Source organism: Aspergillus udagawae (assembly GCF_001078395.1).
Source record: "Aspergillus udagawae IFM 46973 DNA, scaffold_1, whole genome shotgun sequence".
Classification (NCBI taxonomy): domain Eukaryota; kingdom Fungi; phylum Ascomycota; class Eurotiomycetes; order Eurotiales; family Aspergillaceae; genus Aspergillus; species Aspergillus udagawae.
The window spans coordinates 3,346,937-3,365,462 of record NW_025091264.1 but is presented as its reverse complement, the minus strand read 5'-3'; the positions used below and the strand labels follow the sequence as shown (position 1 = coordinate 3,365,462).

The 18,526-nt window shown below is 52.3% G+C and overlaps 6 protein-coding genes across 6 annotated transcripts; 3 read left to right on the top strand and 3 right to left on the bottom strand.

Annotated features, from left to right (window-relative positions):
- Positions 1-686: 686 nt before the first annotated feature.
- Positions 687-3,123, bottom strand: luA (3-isopropylmalate dehydratase LEU1; the record flags this gene model as incomplete). Its single annotated transcript, XM_043286589.1, has 3 exons — positions 687-2,813; positions 2,867-2,973; positions 3,024-3,123. 3 exons carry the CDS (start codon positions 3,121-3,123, stop codon positions 687-689), a joined length of 2,334 nt encoding a protein of 777 aa, XP_043142524.1.
- A 999-nt stretch (positions 3,124-4,122) lies between these two features.
- On the bottom strand, positions 4,123-5,277 carry Aud_001087 (aldo/keto reductase; the record flags this gene model as incomplete). The annotated part of the gene is made up of 1 exon (XM_043286588.1): positions 4,123-5,277. The coding sequence occupies one exon, from the start codon at positions 5,275-5,277 to the stop codon at positions 4,123-4,125; it is 1,155 nt and encodes a 384-aa protein (XP_043142523.1).
- A 741-nt stretch (positions 5,278-6,018) lies between these two features.
- Positions 6,019-7,591, bottom strand: Aud_001086 (UDP-N-acetylglucosamine--dolichyl-phosphate N-acetylglucosaminephosphotransferase; the record flags this gene model as incomplete). The annotated part of the gene is made up of 3 exons (XM_043286587.1): positions 6,019-6,999; positions 7,050-7,230; positions 7,347-7,591. The coding sequence occupies 3 exons, from the start codon at positions 7,589-7,591 to the stop codon at positions 6,019-6,021; spliced, it is 1,407 nt and encodes a 468-aa protein (XP_043142522.1).
- Positions 7,592-8,064: 473 nt separating this feature from the next.
- On the top strand, positions 8,065-9,314 carry Aud_001085 (putative nuclear pore protein (SEH1); the record flags this gene model as incomplete). Its single annotated transcript, XM_043286586.1, has 3 exons — positions 8,065-8,250; positions 8,310-9,147; positions 9,208-9,314. The coding sequence occupies 3 exons, from the start codon at positions 8,065-8,067 to the stop codon at positions 9,312-9,314; spliced, it is 1,131 nt and encodes a 376-aa protein (XP_043142521.1).
- A 511-nt stretch (positions 9,315-9,825) lies between these two features.
- Aud_001084 (putative proline permease) lies at positions 9,826-11,322 on the top strand (the record flags this gene model as incomplete). Its single annotated transcript, XM_043286585.1, has 1 exon — positions 9,826-11,322. The coding sequence occupies one exon, from the start codon at positions 9,826-9,828 to the stop codon at positions 11,320-11,322; it is 1,497 nt and encodes a 498-aa protein (XP_043142520.1).
- Positions 11,323-14,752: 3,430 nt separating this feature from the next.
- On the top strand, positions 14,753-17,524 carry Aud_001083 (putative PHD finger and SET domain protein; the record flags this gene model as incomplete). The annotated part of the gene is made up of 1 exon (XM_043286584.1): positions 14,753-17,524. The coding sequence occupies one exon, from the start codon at positions 14,753-14,755 to the stop codon at positions 17,522-17,524; it is 2,772 nt and encodes a 923-aa protein (XP_043142519.1).
- Between the last annotated feature and the right edge of the window lie 1,002 nt (positions 17,525-18,526).

Here is an 18,526-nt window from a genome sequence, read left to right as displayed (position 1 = left end):
GGCTTTCTATATATGAAAAATATAACGCCTGTATACTCCGACATTATATACAATGATTGGTCGGTTGTCCGTTTCTAATGTTCTGGGCGGGTTCTTCTGCTCTGGTTTGTAACGAGTGTAATATTTCAGCTCTTTTGATCTGGCCGTTAGGCACAATCGCATGTTGTGTACATTGATCGCGGCTCGTCTTGCTACCGACGAGCTTGTCTGACTCTTTCTCTTCCGAGAAAAGCAGTGCATTGCATATTAATGGGTTACAGTGGTTGCACGAATCATGGATGTCATGTCGTTCCTTTGTATGACCTGTCGACGCTATTTGTTTCGCCTCCGACTGGATGTGTCATGAGGGAGACTAAATGTTTGCATTATGTCTGTTTGTTTGGGATTTACGATATCCATGCTCAATTAATGATTCTATATTTGCACAGTCAAAGCTACGGTCTCTGTATTGCAGATAGAAGATATCCGTATGTGGTATAATAAAAGCGAAGAACAGTATCCCCGAAAGCCCGCCCAATGCATTGCAATAAAAATTAGGATCTCGAGGGTGACATGGGTCACAACAAAGCCAGTACGTGAAATAAGGCACCATCCAGGTGGAGAACAACAGAGCACGAATGCATGAACGGTCGTAACACTTTTGCCGAGAGAGGAGGAAAAGGGGAAAAGAAGACGAAAGAAAACGTTTACCACTCCAGAGGCTCGGTCTTGACGTCTCCACGGTTGGTCTTGGGGACGGGGGCGGCCTGGATCATGGTGGCGCCGCCGCGGTTACCGCGCTTGAGGTAGGCGCTGCCGTCGAGCCAGGGGGTCTCGAGGGTGCGCTTTGCCTCGAAAGTACGGATCTTATCCTCCATCTGGAGGGTAAGGCCGATGTCATCGAGGCCGTTGATGAGGCAGTGCTTGCGGAAGGCGTCGACGTCGAAGGAGGCGAGCTTGGAGCCGGCGGCGTCCTTGATCTCCTGGTTGACGAGGTCGACCTCGAGCTCGCGGCCGGCGGAGGCTTCGGCAGCGATGGCGGCGAGGGCGGCCGGGTCGGAGATGACGACGGGCAGCATGCCGTTCTTGAAGGTGTTGTTAAAGAAGATATCTGCGAAGGAAGGCGCGATGATGCACGTGATACCGAAATCGAGGAGGGCCCAGGGGGCGTGCTCGCGGGAGCTGCCGCAGCCGAAGTTGGGGCCGGTGACGACAAGGATCTTGGCGTTGCGGTAAGGCTCCCGGTTCAGGACGAACGAGGGGTTTTCGGAGCCGTCGGCGGGGTTGTAGCGGAGTTCGTAGAAGAGGGCGCTGCCGAGGCCGGTACGCTTGATTGTCTTGAGGAATTGCTTGGGGATGATGGCGTCCGTGTCGACGTTGGAGCGGTCCATTGGGGCGGCGATGCCGCGGAGGGTGGTGAACTTGGGGAGACCCGCGCTGGAGCCGGCAGCGGCCGTGGCAGCAGAGGAGTTGGCGTGCGGCTCGTTGTCGGCTGGCATGTCCATGATGCGGTCGAACTCGTCTTCCGTCGTGGGTTCCTCGTGCTCCTGCTGGATGTCCAGGTGGGGCTGGGCCTTGGCCAGCAGGGGGCTGGCGGTCAGATGCTCGCGCACGTCGGCAAGGTGGCCGGCGATGGCGGCGGCGGCAGCCATGGCGGGGGACATGAGGTGGGTGCGGCCGCCGGCACCCTGGCGACCCTCGAAATTGCGGTTGGAGGTGCTGGCGCAGCGCTCCTGGGGAGAGAGGATGTCGGGGTTCATGCCCAGGCACATGGAGCAGCCGGCCTCACGCCACTCGAAACCTGCGTCCGTGAAGATGCGGTCCAGCCCCTCGGCTTCCGCCTGCTGTTTGACCAGACCAGAACCGGGGACGACCATGGCGCGCATGACGTTGCCGGCAACCTTCTTACCGCGGACGACCTTGGCCGCGGCGCGCAGATCCTCAATCCGCGCATTGGTGCACGAGCCGATGAACACCTTGTCAACGGGGATGTCCTGCATTCGGGTGCCAGCCACGAGACCCATGTACTCGAGGGCACGCTTGCAGGCGATCTTGCGGTTCTCGTCCTCGAAGTCGTCGGGTCCGGGGACGACGCCCGTGATAGGGACAACATCCTGAGGGGAAGTACCCCAGGAAATGGTGGGGATGATATCCTTGCCGTCAAGGATGACGGTCTTGTCATAGACGGCGCCCTCGTCGGACGCGAGGCTCGACCAGAAGGCGATGGCCCTCTTCCACTCGGGGCTGTCGTACTTGGGGGCCAGGGGCCGGCCCTTGAGGTATTCGAAGGTGGTCTCGTCGGGTGCGATCATGCCCGCGCGGGCACCGGCCTCGATGGACATGTTACACATGGACATCCGGGCCTCCATGCTCAGGCCGCGAATGACGGAACCGCAGAACTCGATGACCGCACCATTACCACCCGCGGTGCCAATGACTCCGATAATGTGCAGGATCACATCCTTACTGGTCACGCCGGGAGGCAGCTCGCCGTCTACCTGAATGCGCATGTTCTTGCTGCGGCGGGTGAGGAGGGTCTGAGTGGCGAGGACGTGCTCGACTTCGCTCGTGCCGATACCGAACGCGAGGGCGCCGAAGGCACCGTGTGTGGAGGTGTGGCTGTCACCGCAGACAACGGTGGTACCGGGAAGCGTGAACCCTTGCTCGGGACCGATGATGTGAACAATACCCTGACGCCTATCTCCCATGCCGAAATATGTGAGACCGAAGTCCTTGACATTCTCTTCGAGGGTGGAGCATTGCAGACGAGAGTCGGTTTCTTCGATGAACTCTTCGACATTCTTGAAGTTTTTTCGCGACGAGGTAGGGATGTTCTATTGCTCAATTAGTCTAAGGGATTTCATATAAGGAGATGAGAAAAGCGTACGTGATCAACTGTGACGAGAGTGCAGTCCGGCCTGCGGACCTTGCGGCCAGCATTTTTGAGACCCTCGAATGCTTGTGGGGAAGTCACCTCGTGGACGAGATGTCGGTCTGTGACAGGTTAGCTTTAAGATAATTGTGATAATTGCGAGCCAACATACCGATGTAGATGAGAAGGGTACCATCCTCCTGCTCATTGACAATGTGGTGATCCAGGACCTTGTCGTACAAGGTCTTGGGCTTCTTGTCTGCACCAGGCATGAGGGGCAAAGTTGAGCGGACAGTCTGGTAATTCTAGACAACAGCAACAACTCTCGTTCTTAACTGATCAGTAAGAAGAAAGGGATGAAAGACGGCTACTCAAATGCCTTGGAGATACTAATAATGACAATTATGATGACGATGCGATTCTAAGGAGGAGCAGCAACATTTTATCGGGGATGGGTGGTCGCGATGTCGCTGAAGGACGATGAGGGGCGGATCCGACATCGGCCGAGTCAGCAGAGATTGGGGTGGCTGTTATTGGTTGGCTCCACCACATCCTGCTGGGGAAATCCCTCCGGTACCGGCCAGGAGGACCGCTTAGTCGCGGAAGTCACAATGAGACTCAATAATCGTAGTCAATTATGAGTAACACCAGTGCTCTGATTGACCTGTCTGGTTGGGGTAACCGTGTAGAGCGTGATCTGAGTCTATGCTTGTTTGCACTACATCGGAGACTTAGAGATCCTGGCATTTTACTCATCTCCATATGGAGCTCCGGAAGGCAGCTCGGCAGCAAGGATGAAACAGTGTCTTAGTTTGGTCCCATCCTGAGTTCTTGACGGTTCCTGTCGGATGGCAGTGGACACGCTGCTCATGACCGAACAATTCGTTCCACATGGGATGAGGTTTAGATAATGGAAGGCCGAAGTCGTTTGAGATCTTCAGTACGACTCAGGACCATTGTATGACTGCATAGAAATCAATGGTTCGAGTATTATTGAACTATCCTCGATTTGTGTGCAACATATTCAACAAGCAGGGAGATACTATCGAAATATACCACCAGCGAGAGATAGTGCAGCACTCGTCAGAATGCATGATGCATGTGCTGTTCGACAACTGTTGCAGGGAGCTTGCATAAGTTGAAGGTTATGCTCTGGTGGACTACGTACACAGAGTGTCTTGTCTGTCTATGCAGCCTTCTGGAATTATGCAGATGCACACTATACTTCCCATTGATCTCATTATATACAATCAAATAGCCCAGTCATCTCTTCAAGCCAAGCCAATTGGCTTTGGTCCGGTCTCGAAAACCAATGATGCAGAGGCAGCCGTCAATCCCGTAGCTTTCCCAGTCACCTTGGGATCCGGTCCAATGAAGTTGTTGGGGAATCCAATATCCAACGGCTTCACACTCTCCAGGTACTCGATTTGCTCCGGGGTCAATTTGATGCTCAGCGCCTTGATGTTGTCGTGCAGGTGCTCGACCTTGCGCCCTCCGACGAGCGGGAACACATTCGGCGCCTTGGCCCGCACATACGCCAGCGCAATGGCCGTCACAGACTCGATACCATGCTCTGCGGCCACCTTGGCGAGAGCTTCACTCATCTTCACCTCGTCCTCCGTCTGCTCCCCGCGGCCGAGCATGCTGCGCAGACCCTCGCCCTTCTTCTTGCGCTCCTCGAGTGCCTTCTTCGTCTGGAACTTGCCGCTGCCCAGCACGTCCCACGGCGCCAGGGCCATGCCAAAATGCCGCGCCATGGGGATGATATCGCGCTCAAAGTCCCGCAGCATCACGTTCCACCGGCCCTGGTAGACGCTGAAGGGAGTCTTGCCGTGTGCGCGGGCGTACGTGTTCGCCGCGCTCACCACCCACGCCGGCGAATCCGAAATTCCCAGGTATAGCACCTTACCCTGCTCCACGAGGATGTGCAGACTTTCCATGATCTCCTCGATGGAGGTGGTGTGGTCCCACCAGTGCAGGTACAGGATATCGATCCAGTCCGTCTGCAGCTTCTTGAGCGAGTCGCGCACGCTCATGTGCAGACTGCGGCGGTGGTTCCCGCTGTGGTTGACGGCATTGCCTTTACCTAGCGCGTGGGCCTTGTAGTCCGTTGTGAACTTGGTTGCAAGGACCAGCTGGTCGCGGTTCTGGCGGGCGGCCATCCACTCTCCGATCCAGGTTTCCGATTGCTCGTACTGGTAGTTGTTGGCGGTGTCGATGAAGTTGCCTCCGGCCTCGACAAAGGCATCAAGCAGCTTGAAAGAGGAATCCTTGTCCATTGAGCCCATAAATTCCGACCAGGCGTCTCCGATCGACATGGCGCCGAGCTGCAGCGGAGACACGCGGATACCCGCAGTCGAGGAGAGGATGCGATACCGACCAAGCTCGGTGCGAGGCTCGGGAGCTGGATTGAAGATTTCCGACATGTTGAAATTGATGATAGCAATAAAGAGGTTTGTCTTTAGTTAGGCTTGTGTAGAATGGCTGGTTGGAAGTAGGACCTTGCTCATGCTTTTATAATGGACGTCTTCAACCCATTCTCTCCGAATCCTGGCTGTCAATTGAGCGATTTAGGTGACAAGTGGATCCATGATTTCACGCCTCACATCCCTCATATCTCCGTTAGCCACCGCGAAGAAAGTTAGTTAGAGAGAGGTAGGTATAGAAAGTGAGTTTGTCGTGGCATCCTAATGCGACCAGATGACAGGGAGCGGAGATACTGCCTGGAGAGTAGAGGATGGCCACGGAATTACCTAGGTCAGTAACACGTCATAGTACCAAAAGGAAGGAGTAAAACCCTATGACAGTAACTCCGTAGCCAGAGTAGATAGGTATCAAAAATAATAATGACGATTACAATGAAGCCTGGGCATTTAGGCTTACCGATCCCCAGCGGCAATGGATTTAGGCTCGGAGTTAACGGTAAGCCCTCTAACCCACTAAGCAATAAGTCTAATCAATGGTACCCAAGTCTTGGCGGACTTTGCGCTAGGAACCTCGGTATCATCTCGAGAGGATTGAAACAGTCAACATACAACTTTTGGCGATACATTGATGTTGGTTTCTTCAGACCGCATTGATCCTAGAAGAGGCTGCGAATAACGGCGGCATATGTAAGGAAAAGGTCTATTTTGCAACTCCTCCAACATCACACAGTAATGACTCGACTATACGCCGTATCTGAATGCTCTATTATCTTGCCGAAACACCAGCAACGCCAGACGATGTCGCACAAGCAAGCCGAGGACTCCACAAACGGTTTGAACCATCACCATGTGCCACGCCAGACGATCCTCCCGCATCGGTCCCATCCAGACCAACCACAGATTCAGGATCGTCAGATTGGTCGACTGGACGATCTCGCCCTTCTCATTTTTTGTAAGGCGAATCAGCCGCAACCTGTGCAGGATCTCTAGGCCAATGCCCACCAATGGGGCCGGAGGCACGGTCCACTCGGTCACGGACGCGTCCAACAGCCCGCTCATGGCGTTGAACTTAGGGAGCCGGTGGCGGGGGCAAGGGATGATGTGGAAGAGCTGCGGAGTCGAGTACAGAAAGTTGAAGATCTGTGGGATGAAGAGCAGCAGGAGGGTTTTGCTGAAATGGCCTAGAATCCCCACCACGGCAAACACCATCCCCGCAAAGTAGCAGTAGGTATCGCCCACAAACACCTTCGATGGATACCAGTTGTGGCGCAGCAAGGCCAATGAGACCCCGATGAAGGGGAGCAGGAAGTATAAAGAAAATAGGTGTGAGTCGGTAGCCGGGTGCGGGAACGGCGTTATAGGTGCGATGTATAACAAATCATTCGCAACCAGCAGCACCGCAATTACGAGTGATTGTGCAACTTCCACTCCGTTGATCCCCGCCAGCATGTTGATGGCGTTGGGACAAAAAATGGCAATAGCGGCCATGTACACGTAGTACAGCCATCCCAAGTCCACAAAAGCGCCCAAGTACGGCTGCAGGGGCACCGGTACGACAACATGGGTAACACCAAAGTCCACAAAGTAAACAATGAGCATGGGGATAGCACCAAATGCCGGAATGAGGACTTTGTGTCTCCAGCGTATATCGAGCAGATCATCTCCTATTCCTAGTATGACAATGCATTGCAACGAGAGGAGCCCCGACAGATAAGACGCAAGCTCCAACATGTCAGTTACCGAAGTGTGGTAGGAGAACTGGCGGGACGGACCTTGGAATGTGGAAAGCGATGAAGAAAGCGACCATTCTCGACATGATCAATCTCCAGCACTACATCTCGATTACCACCACCCGAAGTAGCTGCAACGATGTCCTTATAAAAGGCAAAGGGAATGAAGAAGATGAGCGCCAGGAGGTACACGACAGCGCAAACAGCCCCCATCGTCTCCGGTCTAGCAAATCGATTAGCATGACAACTTCATATTTACCCGGCTAGTCACGAACAACTCGAATAGCAAGGATGAGAATTAACGAAGGGCAAAAAGCAGCAATCCGCACTTGCTCATACATTTCAGGTCGTCTTGGCTTGGCCATGTCCTTGCCCTTTAGGCCGGCTCTCATGAAAACCGGTCCCAGCCATCGGATTAAGCTAAACGTCAATGCGAAAGCAACTGAGCTAAAAGCAATGGATGCGATTAGAGGTGCGCCGTCTCCTTGAAGACTATTCACGATGATTCCAATACCCGCTCCCGCCAGTACCAAAAGATGCCAGGTCTCCCGACGAGAAAGCGAGCTTGCAGATGCTGAATTCATTGTCAGGGAAACAGCTTCGGCATTACTGTGCTGTATATTAGCCCTGAGCGAGAGCTCCTGAGGAGAAAAGAAGATCAATTCCTGGCATCATTGCATCCAGGCGAAGGATTGCAATCTGGCATCATTTCACCCTTCACACTCCCATGCCCGTTCTGCCGGTCGTTTGAGACCGCCCACATGGCGGTGAGCAATTCACATGCTTAGCTGATCTCCAGTCAATCCGCAATAGGAAAAGTCTCGAATCAGCTGGCCCCACAGGATACTGGACGGTTATTGTTGTGATGGTGATGAGTAGTGCTTCCGCCTAATTCACTAGCACCTCCAGCTTATCTGTGTACATGGGCTGTTTGCTGTTCTGCTTCGATTGAACTTGACGCGCATGCTTGGATCCGCATTGTATGTCTGTCTGACTGATCCAATTGAATGAACCTGGTCACCGGGATCCTTGACAAGGGACACCTGATCGGCCCGACATGGCCTCTGGATTCGCCGACTTCGATGCCGGCCATCGTGACTTGGTGACGGTCACCAAATTCAACTTTTATGGCAATCGCATTGTCACCGCTTCTTCAGACCACCGCATGAAGGTGTGGGATCAGAAAGATGGTGAATGGCAGCTGATTGATACCTGGCGCGCTCATGACGCTGAAATCCGTGATGTAAGCATCCGAGGAGTTACGTTGTTTCTGTTGTGCCGGCAAATACTCATCTGTGGCAGGCGACGTGGAATGGTCCATTTACTGGCCAGCACATTGGCAGTGTGGGCGAAGACATGAAGTGCAAAATCTGGCAGGAAGACGTCACCCAACCACCCAATTCGGGGCGACGCTTCAGGTCGATCTTCCGTATGACGGCGCCGCAACGACATCCGTTTGTTTCTATGGACTTTCGCAACATTGACCTTGAGACCTGGCTCGCTGTAATTACTCGGGACGGTTATCTCATGGTCATGGAACCCGTCAGTCCCGATTCGCTGGCGGACTGGCAGCCCCTGGACCAGTTTCGAGTTTGCACTGCGCCTCAACGCGGAGAAGAAACTAGCTTCAAGGTGCAGTTTCACCATGATCCAACAGACATTACTCACTTGGTCAATCCGAGCTGGGACCGGAAGAGCCTCTCTCTTGTCGTCGCCGCGATGGACAGCGTCAAAGTATACCGCACCGACGCCAATCGTCGTTTCTACCACGCCATTGAATTGACTGGGCATGGCGGGCTTGTCAGGGACATCTCCTGGGCTAATGGTTCTGTTCGAGGTTACGATCTCATTGCTAGTGGCTGCAAAGATGGCTTCGTACGAGTCTTTGAAGTCTATACTTTAATGTCAAACAGTGCTTCACAGAACGCCAATGGAAGACACGTCGAATCCCATTCACAGTCACCCTCCTTGCGTGCCACCGCACAATCAGGCATTGGCTCTGCTCTTGCAAATCGAACTCCTGAGTCAGTGACGAATCGTCCAGCGACTGGCGATTCGCAGTTCAAGCATTCATACAAGGAGGTTGCCTGTATCGATAGCAAACACCTCGATGTATGGCAGGTAGAGTTTTCCTACGCAGGTGAGCTTTTGACAGGGACTCTTGGAAACCCATGCCTAGCATGCAGCTGAACTATTTTAGGTGACTGTCTCATCTCTTCTGGTGACGATGGCGTTGTCCGCTTCTGGAAGAAGGCCTTGTCGGGCAAGTGGCTTGAATACGCTGAGACCGAAATGGACTATGAGTGAATCGCCTTTGTCTTCTGACGCCGTCCGATTACCGCAATTAATTGCTCATTAAGCCTTCATCAAAGGATGGCAGTTACGGAGTTGCTGCTCGGCGTTCTCATGGTTATGCGTATTCGACAGGGTTTTATACTCTTCTCTTCTGTCCTTGTCTTCATTAGACTATGATACCCAGCGATCTCTGCTTGCTTTTCCTTCAAGGCGTCTTTTGTTTCTTGTGAAGGTTCCGGTCGGGCTGATGGATTGGATTTCGTTTCGAATACTGCAATAGACTCGCTACCTCGAACCTCGTCAACGGTTCTTGCTCCTTTCCTTTTTCGCAAAATGGGGATGAGAATGTGTTGTTTGCCCGGGGCGAGTTGTATGAGGCAAGAACGATCATCCCTCAAATACGCACTATGTCTTCTACCTATTCCAGGCCTCCATGAAGTATCTCATTCAACCGGGAAGACCTCCTGGCTTTCTCGATTTGTGCCCCTATCTTTACTCATATTCTCATTCTTAGCTGCAAATCATGGCTGTCGGACCGACCCTTGGGACAGGCCTCTTTATCGGAGGCGGCCAGGCGCTGGCCGCTGGGGGCCCTGCTTCCTTGCTCTTCTCCTATTTGTTCTTGTCTGCTCTGGTATACTGTCTCACAACCGCCTTGTCGGAGATTGCAGCTCATATGCCGGCTCAAGATGGCACAATGGTCTCTCACACTTACCGATACGCCTCGAAACACTTGGCCTTCTCCATGGGTTACCTTCGCTGGTATTCTCTGTCGATGCTCATCCCGTTCGAAATCACGAACGCTATTGTCAGCCTTGGAATGGTGAATCCCTCGCCTGCGGTTGCGCTTCGGGTCACCATTCCTACTTTGATCATATTTGGCTTCAACATGCTCCCAGAAAGATCGTTCAAGAGGTCGGAAGCTGTTTTTACTTTCTTGAAACTGATCACGACCGCGGGCCTCGTCTTTCTCTCCATTGTCTTTGCAATTCCGGGTGTTCCTCACTCTCCTGTTCAAGGATTTCATTACTGGAACGAGCCGGGCCCCATGAACATATTCATATACGATGGTCATTTGGGTCGGTTTCTGGGTCTTCTCCAGTGCCTCTTGTATAGCACGATTGCCTTCGTCTTTACGCCGGAGCTCATCGTCCAGAGAATTGAACAACTTGGTTCGGAACAGCAAGCCAACATTCTGAGTGTATCCCGAATCGATATGATGCATCTATTCGTGCTCTATATACTCAACACATTGGCCATGGGCGTGATGAGCCCCTTTAACGACCCGTCGCTTACAAACCACGGGGTTGGCGCTGGGACCTCGCCTTATCTGGTTGCGATCAGGAGGAGCGGAATTCCTGTTCTGCCAGTGGTCGTGACCACGTTGATCTTCCTCTCGTCTATCGCATCAGGCCGTTCTTTTCTCTTCACCTCTTCACGCACGCTGTATTCATTGGCTGAAGCTGGGCATGCTCCTGAACTTTTCAGACGGCGCAACCGATGGGATGTACCGTATGTAGCAGTCATGACGTCGGCACTTTTCTCCAGTTTCGCATATTTCTCCGCGATGACATCCAGCTCGATTGTCTTTAATTCGCTGATGTATTTTATCACCACGTCCGGATGCATCTCCTGGGTGGGCACGGGCATCGTCTATCTTTACTTTCGCAGACAGACAGAAGCCTTAGGCTTTACCTCTGTACACCGGGCCAGAATACAGCCCTATGGGGCATACTTTGGCATTATCACATGTACACTGTTGCCTATTGCTAACAGTTTCATCATAGCGACTCCGTCGCAGCTGGCCGCGAGCAAGTTGCTTCCTGTGTACTTCGGAATATCCTCCTTTTTCCTGCTCTACTTTGGCCATCATGTGGCCTATGCCGTTATTCGGAGACGGGCGAGGATGAAGGAAACCAGTGTTGAGGAACCTGGAGATTGGTCTAAAGAGCTTCCTTCTACAACGTTCAACGACAGGACAGAAGGAGCAGATCCGCCCTTACGCAACACAGCCCTCTGAAAATTCATTCGCCATAGGAACAATTTGGAGCGAGAGTGATAACAGGCTGGCGCTCTTTAGTTGGGACTGGGAATGTTTTGGGCGGGCTCGCATTTTGCAGGCTCAGGACTGTATTTGACGATTTGATATTCTTATGTTATTTATAGGTCCTGCGGGTCAATCAATTATTTTTGGTTTATGGCTCTAAAATGATGAGTTTTATTGTTCTTTAGTAAATTTGCCTTCTCGGCTTTTCATCAGCAGTATAATGAGGTCTGAAGGTTGCATCTCAATCGTGCAAAATCCAGTTCAACTTCCAGATTACACTGTGGCACGCACGGAGCACTTATTCCTAGCGAAGCTTCCAAGTTCATTTGCTAACGATTAGAGTATGAGAAAGTCGATCGAAAATTGACTCCTCCGTACATGCAGCTTGATCTGTTCTCCATCTCCCAGCCACTCAAATCTAGTGGCAAATTGAAATAGTGCGGTGCAATGGCAGCTCATTATGTCTGTGCCGACTGCCTGAGGCAGAAAGGGAAGGATGAGGTTTCCACATTGCGGCCATTCTTTGGTCTTCCTAACGGACCAACAGTACAAGGATTGTTCTTAAGAGATTTACCATTGACGATGGCTTTGAAATCCATGTATTCTGCGGTGAGTGGATGTTTAAAACGGGATGAAAAGCAAATCATGGAGGAGAAAATCTTTGTTGCCATCGACAACCCGCTTTAGGAAGCGTCTGGGCTTTTTAGTACGCGGTGGGTTGGGCCATCTTGCTAGCAGCGACAACAAGACAGGCAAATTCTGCTCCATTACCATTTCAAATAATATGGAGTAATGCCCTTTGATTTCGCCCTCCCATCTTTTTCTTTCCCTTGCTCACTTTTAAGAATTGGTCTCTTCCGTTGGAAAGCTTCAGGCTATTCTCTACTCGGGGCCACCAAGACAGACAGACCAGATGACTACTTTTTTCTTCGCTACCCTTCTCCCCTCTTCCTCCCCAAACACAGATGTCTCCGAGGGTTCTCGATACATTGCTACAGCAAGTTGAATATGTCTTGTTACAGTGCCATCTGACAATCCTCCTTGTTTATTCCTTTCTTCTCACTGGCTATATCACTCCTTGTTCGCTTTTCTGTCGGTTTCTTCTCTACCTCTTCCCTTACCATGCTCCGAGCAGCGGGGAGAGATTCAGGAAGAGAAAGAAGCGATGAGCAAGGGGGGAAAGATGACCGATTTCTTCATTCGGTGCTTTTCCCCCGGAGTATTTGCCTTGCTCCGCTGTTCCCTGAATCATGCCGTTCTGTCTGATACATGGACGGCGCCCGGCTTACTCGCGGTCTGATGTCCCCGACACAGAGCGAGCGAGCGTTTTCTCTCTCAACCACTTCCCTGCATCATCTTCACTACAAATCTGTTCGCTCACAATTATTGCCTGGGTTGTCTCACAGAATAATGGTGGCAATCCGCCAAATCGCTGGGGTTACCTGACTCAGTCGGTGGTGCCTATTGGGCGATGTACAACACGCGGAAGATCCCTCCGTCTTCCCATTGCTCTCCCGCCTGACATGATCGCTCCTTTACTCTCTTTTACTAACCACCATTGATACTAACCGCCGCTCCTCTTCCCTACGTTTTCTTTGAGAGTACCTTCCATTAATTTCCTTGTTCTCTCGTTACTGGGGTGAAAATAACTTCAAGTCCCTTGAGAAGTTGGAGGTACAGACGACTGGATAGGAATTGCCTCATTCCTGGGCTGTTTGCCCGCTTAGGGAATGGTCATCAGAGTCAAGGTCAAGTAGTTTGATTACTGAGCGGATTTTCCTTTACTTTCCAAATTCATTGAAAATGGGATACGGCTGATCACTCACTATTTCATATTCCCATCTACTGTCGATTTGATATGCTCGTTCTTCTCTTCTCCCGTCTTTTCTCTCTCTGCCTGCCACTTTCGGTTTCTTGGACCCTTCCCGCGTGTCATGTGCATCCCCGCTATCCCCAAAATGGGTCAGACTAACTACACTTCCCCTTCTGGACTAGTGCCTGCAACACCTACCAGAAACAGGCAAGCGGGTGCTCACTCCAGGTGCCCAATCACCCAGGCAGCAAGGCAACAATTCCCTCCTACACCCCTCTCCCCAACGAGGCCTGACTTCTCAGGCCGCCAAACCTTCCCATCCTCGCCCAGCAGCTCACTGGTCGTGTTCGTTTCCGGCAGCTCCAGGATGAACCCGAACTCGAAACAAACCGCCTGTTCTGGTCTAGGTTCTCTTGCTTGCTTTCTCTCCCATCCTTGCCCCCCCTCTTCTCGATTTGAGACTGTGTCGTTGACTCGTCGTCCTTGGATCGATTCCTCGATGGCCGGCTGGGCAAACATTCGTCGGCTTCCCCCTTCCCTTTTCCCGACCTCTTCACAATCGTCGTCAATATTCTAATCTTATTACCGACAATACTTTCATTATTTTATTTTATTCTTCCGTTAGGTTTTTTTTTTCCCCCTTTCGATTTGTCAAATTTCCGATTTATCAAAGCGATGATTAAGCTCGTGATCTCTAACCAGATTGCCCGAAGCTGATCCCCAGAACTGAGAGCGGGTGGGAAGAGAAAAAAATTCCACGCTTTTCCTCTTTCTCTCTGGGACTTCTGGAACGCCGCTTGAATGGCCCATCCGTGCCTTTAGCCTCTCGCTGCTCTCTGTCTCTTGTCTCTTACCACACCTACCCGTACCTAGTACCTCCCTCTCCTCCTCGCCCTCCCTCTCTCGCTTCCCTTCACTCTGTTCGCTTACCCATTTTCTTCTTCGTTTCTCATCCAGATCCATCCTTTATTCACCTTTACTTCCATAATACCATCTTGTCATTCACCTTCTCATCATTTTCTTCCTCCACATTCTCCTCCCATCTACGTACTCCTGCTCACCCTCCAGCTCCGTTCTTCCTTCGAACCCTTTCGAGCTCTTTCGAGTCTTTCAACAGTCAAATCGTTTTTTTCGCATCTTCCCTCCATGCGATTCGTGACCCGCCAGCCACTACACGATCGACGGCTTCTAATTCTCGATACGATAACCTCGTTTCACGGTCGCACGCGCAATCCAGGTCCACTCCTCTGAAGTCTTGCTTGCCTCGCCTCGATCCATAATCCTCAATCTCGACGTTTGTCACACTTGGGCAACGATTTCTCGGTAGAGCTCGCGGTTCTTTCGATTTCGCGTCCTCTCTAAGGCTACTGTTTTCGATCCCGCTTTGAAGGACCGAACTAGATTCTTTCACTCTATACGACAGGTGTTGTCGATTCTTGGGCAAGAACTGAGTAAAGACGTGTAACCATCCATTTGGTGGTAGGTGGCATGCCTGTTGGGTCTGAACGGGTTATTTGAAGCCCACAAACGCCCAACAATACACCACAACGCGTTTTTCATTCATTTGTGGAGGGGGTACTCTGTCAGATTATGACAGATACCTCCCCAGTCGCCATCACGCACTCAACCACGGAGCCCTATCCGGTCACCGTACCCCTGAACTCACCCGCCCTCAACGGCGCCGTTTCCGACTCTGCCGCCCCTGACGAGGAGGAGCCGTATACCATCAAATGCATCTGCGCATTCGAAGATGACGATGGCAACACGGTCTTTTGCGAAGGGTGCGAGACTTGGCAGCATATCGAGTGCTACTATCATGGTCGCCACGTGCCGGAAGTCCACAATTGTGTGGACTGCGAGCCTCGATATCTCGATGCTAAGCGTGCCACCGAGCGGCAGAGACGTCTCAGGGAGGTCGGCGACAGCGGTGACCGGAAAGCGAAACGTGCCGGAGCGAAAGGTCAGAAGAAAAGGGTCAAGGACCATGGTGACAAGGTGAACGGATTCCATCACCGGGCGGACTCGATTGCTCGAGACCAGCCCCCTGCCAAAAAGGTCAAAGCCACTCATCGCGCCTCCGGATCCGTCAGTTCTGTTCCAGGTGCTGCGCCCTTCCCGCCGGATGCCCGCAGACGTGTCACAACTTCCATGAGTCCTACTAAATCCCTGGCGCCGTCCATCCCCCTTTACTCGAATGAATTTCTACATCTCTATGACCATGATCCGGACTATGCCCCCATGAATAGCAACCTCTTTGTCAACCTCCCTCTTGCGGCAGACTTGGCGTCCTGGGTGACAGATCCAACTGCGCTCGCTCGAGTTTCCAATGGGCGATCGTCTCGTGACATTTTCACCTGGTCGGATACTGCGCTGGAGCGGTCGCTCTGGCCTTCATTATCTACAGAAACAATCACTGACCCCAGCATCGATATCGAAGGGCAACATCCAACGTGGAAGGTTCTCAGGACTCGCGAGAGTGTCTCCAAAGACCACATTGTTGGTGAGATTACTGGCAAGATTGGTCTTTTGCGAGACTATTGCCTGGATCCCAGCAATCGCTGGCAGGAGCTTCGTCATCCGGAACCTTTCGTATTCTTCCACCCCCAGCTCCCCATCTACATTGACAGTCGACATGAGGGTAGCATTCTCCGTTATGTGCGACGCTCATGTCGACCCAATGTCACGATCAAGACTTACATCACCAATGAGGTCGAGTATCATTTCTGCTTCGTTGCTAAAGAAGACATTTCGGCCAACTCGGAGATTACGGCCATGTGGTATCTGGATCCCCAACTCTTCGAGTCGACACACGGTCTGGTCAAGCAGGAGCCTAGTGACAGCGCTCAGGAAGTAGCTGCAATTTGCATCAGCAATGTGCTTGCAAATTTCGGTGGCTGCGCGTGCGAGCCTCCAGCTAATTGCTTACTTGCTAGCGTTGATCGCCGGCGGCACCCAAAGACGCTCGAGTCGAAGCAGGTCAACGGTAAACGGAAGAAAGCCAAGACGAAATCCGCCGCCTCGCCGCCGGCGACAACCAGTCGCGCAGGCAGTGAAACGACCAAGAACATGGAGGATGACGATCCGCCCGACTGTCGTTCTACATCGGGCTCTTCGCGGGGCCAGCCGCGCAGTCGGGATCTTACTCCTACGCTGCAGCACGATGGCGAGTCTGAGTTGTCCGCTCGAGAAAAGCGCAAGATTGCGGCAGCGGAAAAGAAATTCCAGCAACTAGAACATGATCAGCAGGCGCACAAGAAGAAGAAGCGAAACAGTGGCCAAGCATCCTTGGTATCTCAGACCCAGGCAGGCCAGTCAGCTCATCAGACTGTATCAGCCCCAGGTCATTCTCGCTCGTCCTATACGGCCCAGCCCTCAGGGTCCATGTCTAGGAAGCCCTCCGGTATCGGCGTTCTTCACGGGCGGTCTCCGCTGCGACGTCCGCACTATGTGGACTCGGCCATTCAGACGGAGCCCGAGGCTGATACGTTAGTGCTATCTGCTGCGCCATCCCTACGGCGGCCTAGCTATGTACCCCTCACGCAACGGCTCCTCAAGCGCTGTCATGCAGATCGTGTTCGCTTGGTGGAAGACAGTCGAAGACCACCATCGCCGTCTCCAGCTGCGCTCTCACCTCTGTCTTCGAGTCCTCACGGCGGCTTGTACCGAAATGTTACACCTCTCAAAACTTCTTCGACCGAGAAGGAAGACGTGGAAATGGAGGATTCCAACTCGCCTACGGTCGTGTCCTCCGGTCAATCACAGACTCATGAAGCAGAACCGAAAGCATCGACTTCGCCGTCGGCTCCTAGGGGGTTGACCAAGCCTCCACTACCCCATCCGTGGCCGTCCACTGCTGCCCACAATGCTCCGTTACCAGGAAGTATTGTGAACGGTCACCGTACAAATCTCTGGGTTCCTCTTCCCCCCGCCACTCACCCCATGGGGCCGATTGCCGTCAGTCCGGGATCGGCGACCGGGTCAACGGTGTCCTCGCCATCTACCCTGGATGCACCAGCGCAACCTGCTGCTGCAACTCCAGGGTCTGGAGTGACTGCGCCGAGCCCTGTCAAGAAGAAGCTCAGTCTTGGTGATTATCTCAGCCGAAGGGGAGCACTGACCACCCCGACGTCGGAGAAGAGCCAAGCGCAAGCGACTGCCATGCTTCCTCCACAGAAGCCTGTCTCGGATCAATCGGCCACAACCCGCGATTCATCCGCGCCGATAGACACAATGAACCCCGATGTCAAAGCGACAGGAGAAGCTGAAACGACTAAGCGAGGAAGTCCCACGTCACCGGACGTGACAGTGAAGGACGCTCCCGGTTCAGCACCGACCTCACATGTTCCCTCATTCTTTTTCTAGGCGCATTTGTCTGCTGGTAACGCTTGCGTGGTAATTGGCGGGATCTTTCTTTTCGTTCTTCCACTTTGTCTCCTAAGGGAGCACATTTGTGACCGTCTCCTTTCTAATCTGCTTGTCTTTCTACACACTACCATTTCTGTTCGTGTACACGGTGGGAATTAAGGCGTTCTAGCCATGGAGTCAGGTTTGTTTTGATACACAAAAGGCGCGTCTGGCGTTGGAAGCGGAAATATTATGGGCTCGGGATGGTCAAATGGGATTTGGTCTAATTGCTGGTGCAGCGTCTGCTTCACGATTTGTCTTTCTACTATTTTGCCATTTCTACTGTGGCTTCTTTCTTCTCTTTTATTATTCTTAGGGTTTTTTTTTTTTCCCGAGCAGTATCTGCGACGACTCTGTGTCTCACGGAGACTAACGGCATTATGATCTGATTCATCAGTTGAGATGACCAATGCAGATATCTACAAGAGATCCCTTTCCAGAGATTGTATACTTTTCCAGCCCTTCTAGGTCCGCCGTATTGAGGGTTTACACGTTCTCGGAATCGGAGGATATTTTCATAACCCGACCTCCAGCAGCAGGCTCCGGCATTCTACATTCGAGCTCAGAGTCGTCCGTTGAATTTTCATTTCTGGCGAACCTGGGGTTCCGCCAGGTTTGTTGTGTTGCCCGAAGATAATTGATGACAGATTCTATATCCGCCCTGTGCGTCCCTCAATATCTTGATCCACTAGCCGAATCATTACTCCATGTTTTAATCGATATCATACAAATCAACTCATTCTATATAAGGCTTTCTGGGCTCTCTATCCAAATGTCAGCCTTCAAACATCTATTGAATATACACGGAAGGTCATCAAAGTCCCATTTAGAGCTCTTGGATGGCACATGAAATCTCAAGCTTGGCTTCCGCTACTTCGAGCAACGGTCTTCGTGCCCCGACTCTTGCTTCGCTTTGCGAGGTTCGTTGCTTCGGCCGCGATATCCGACATCGTAGCTAGA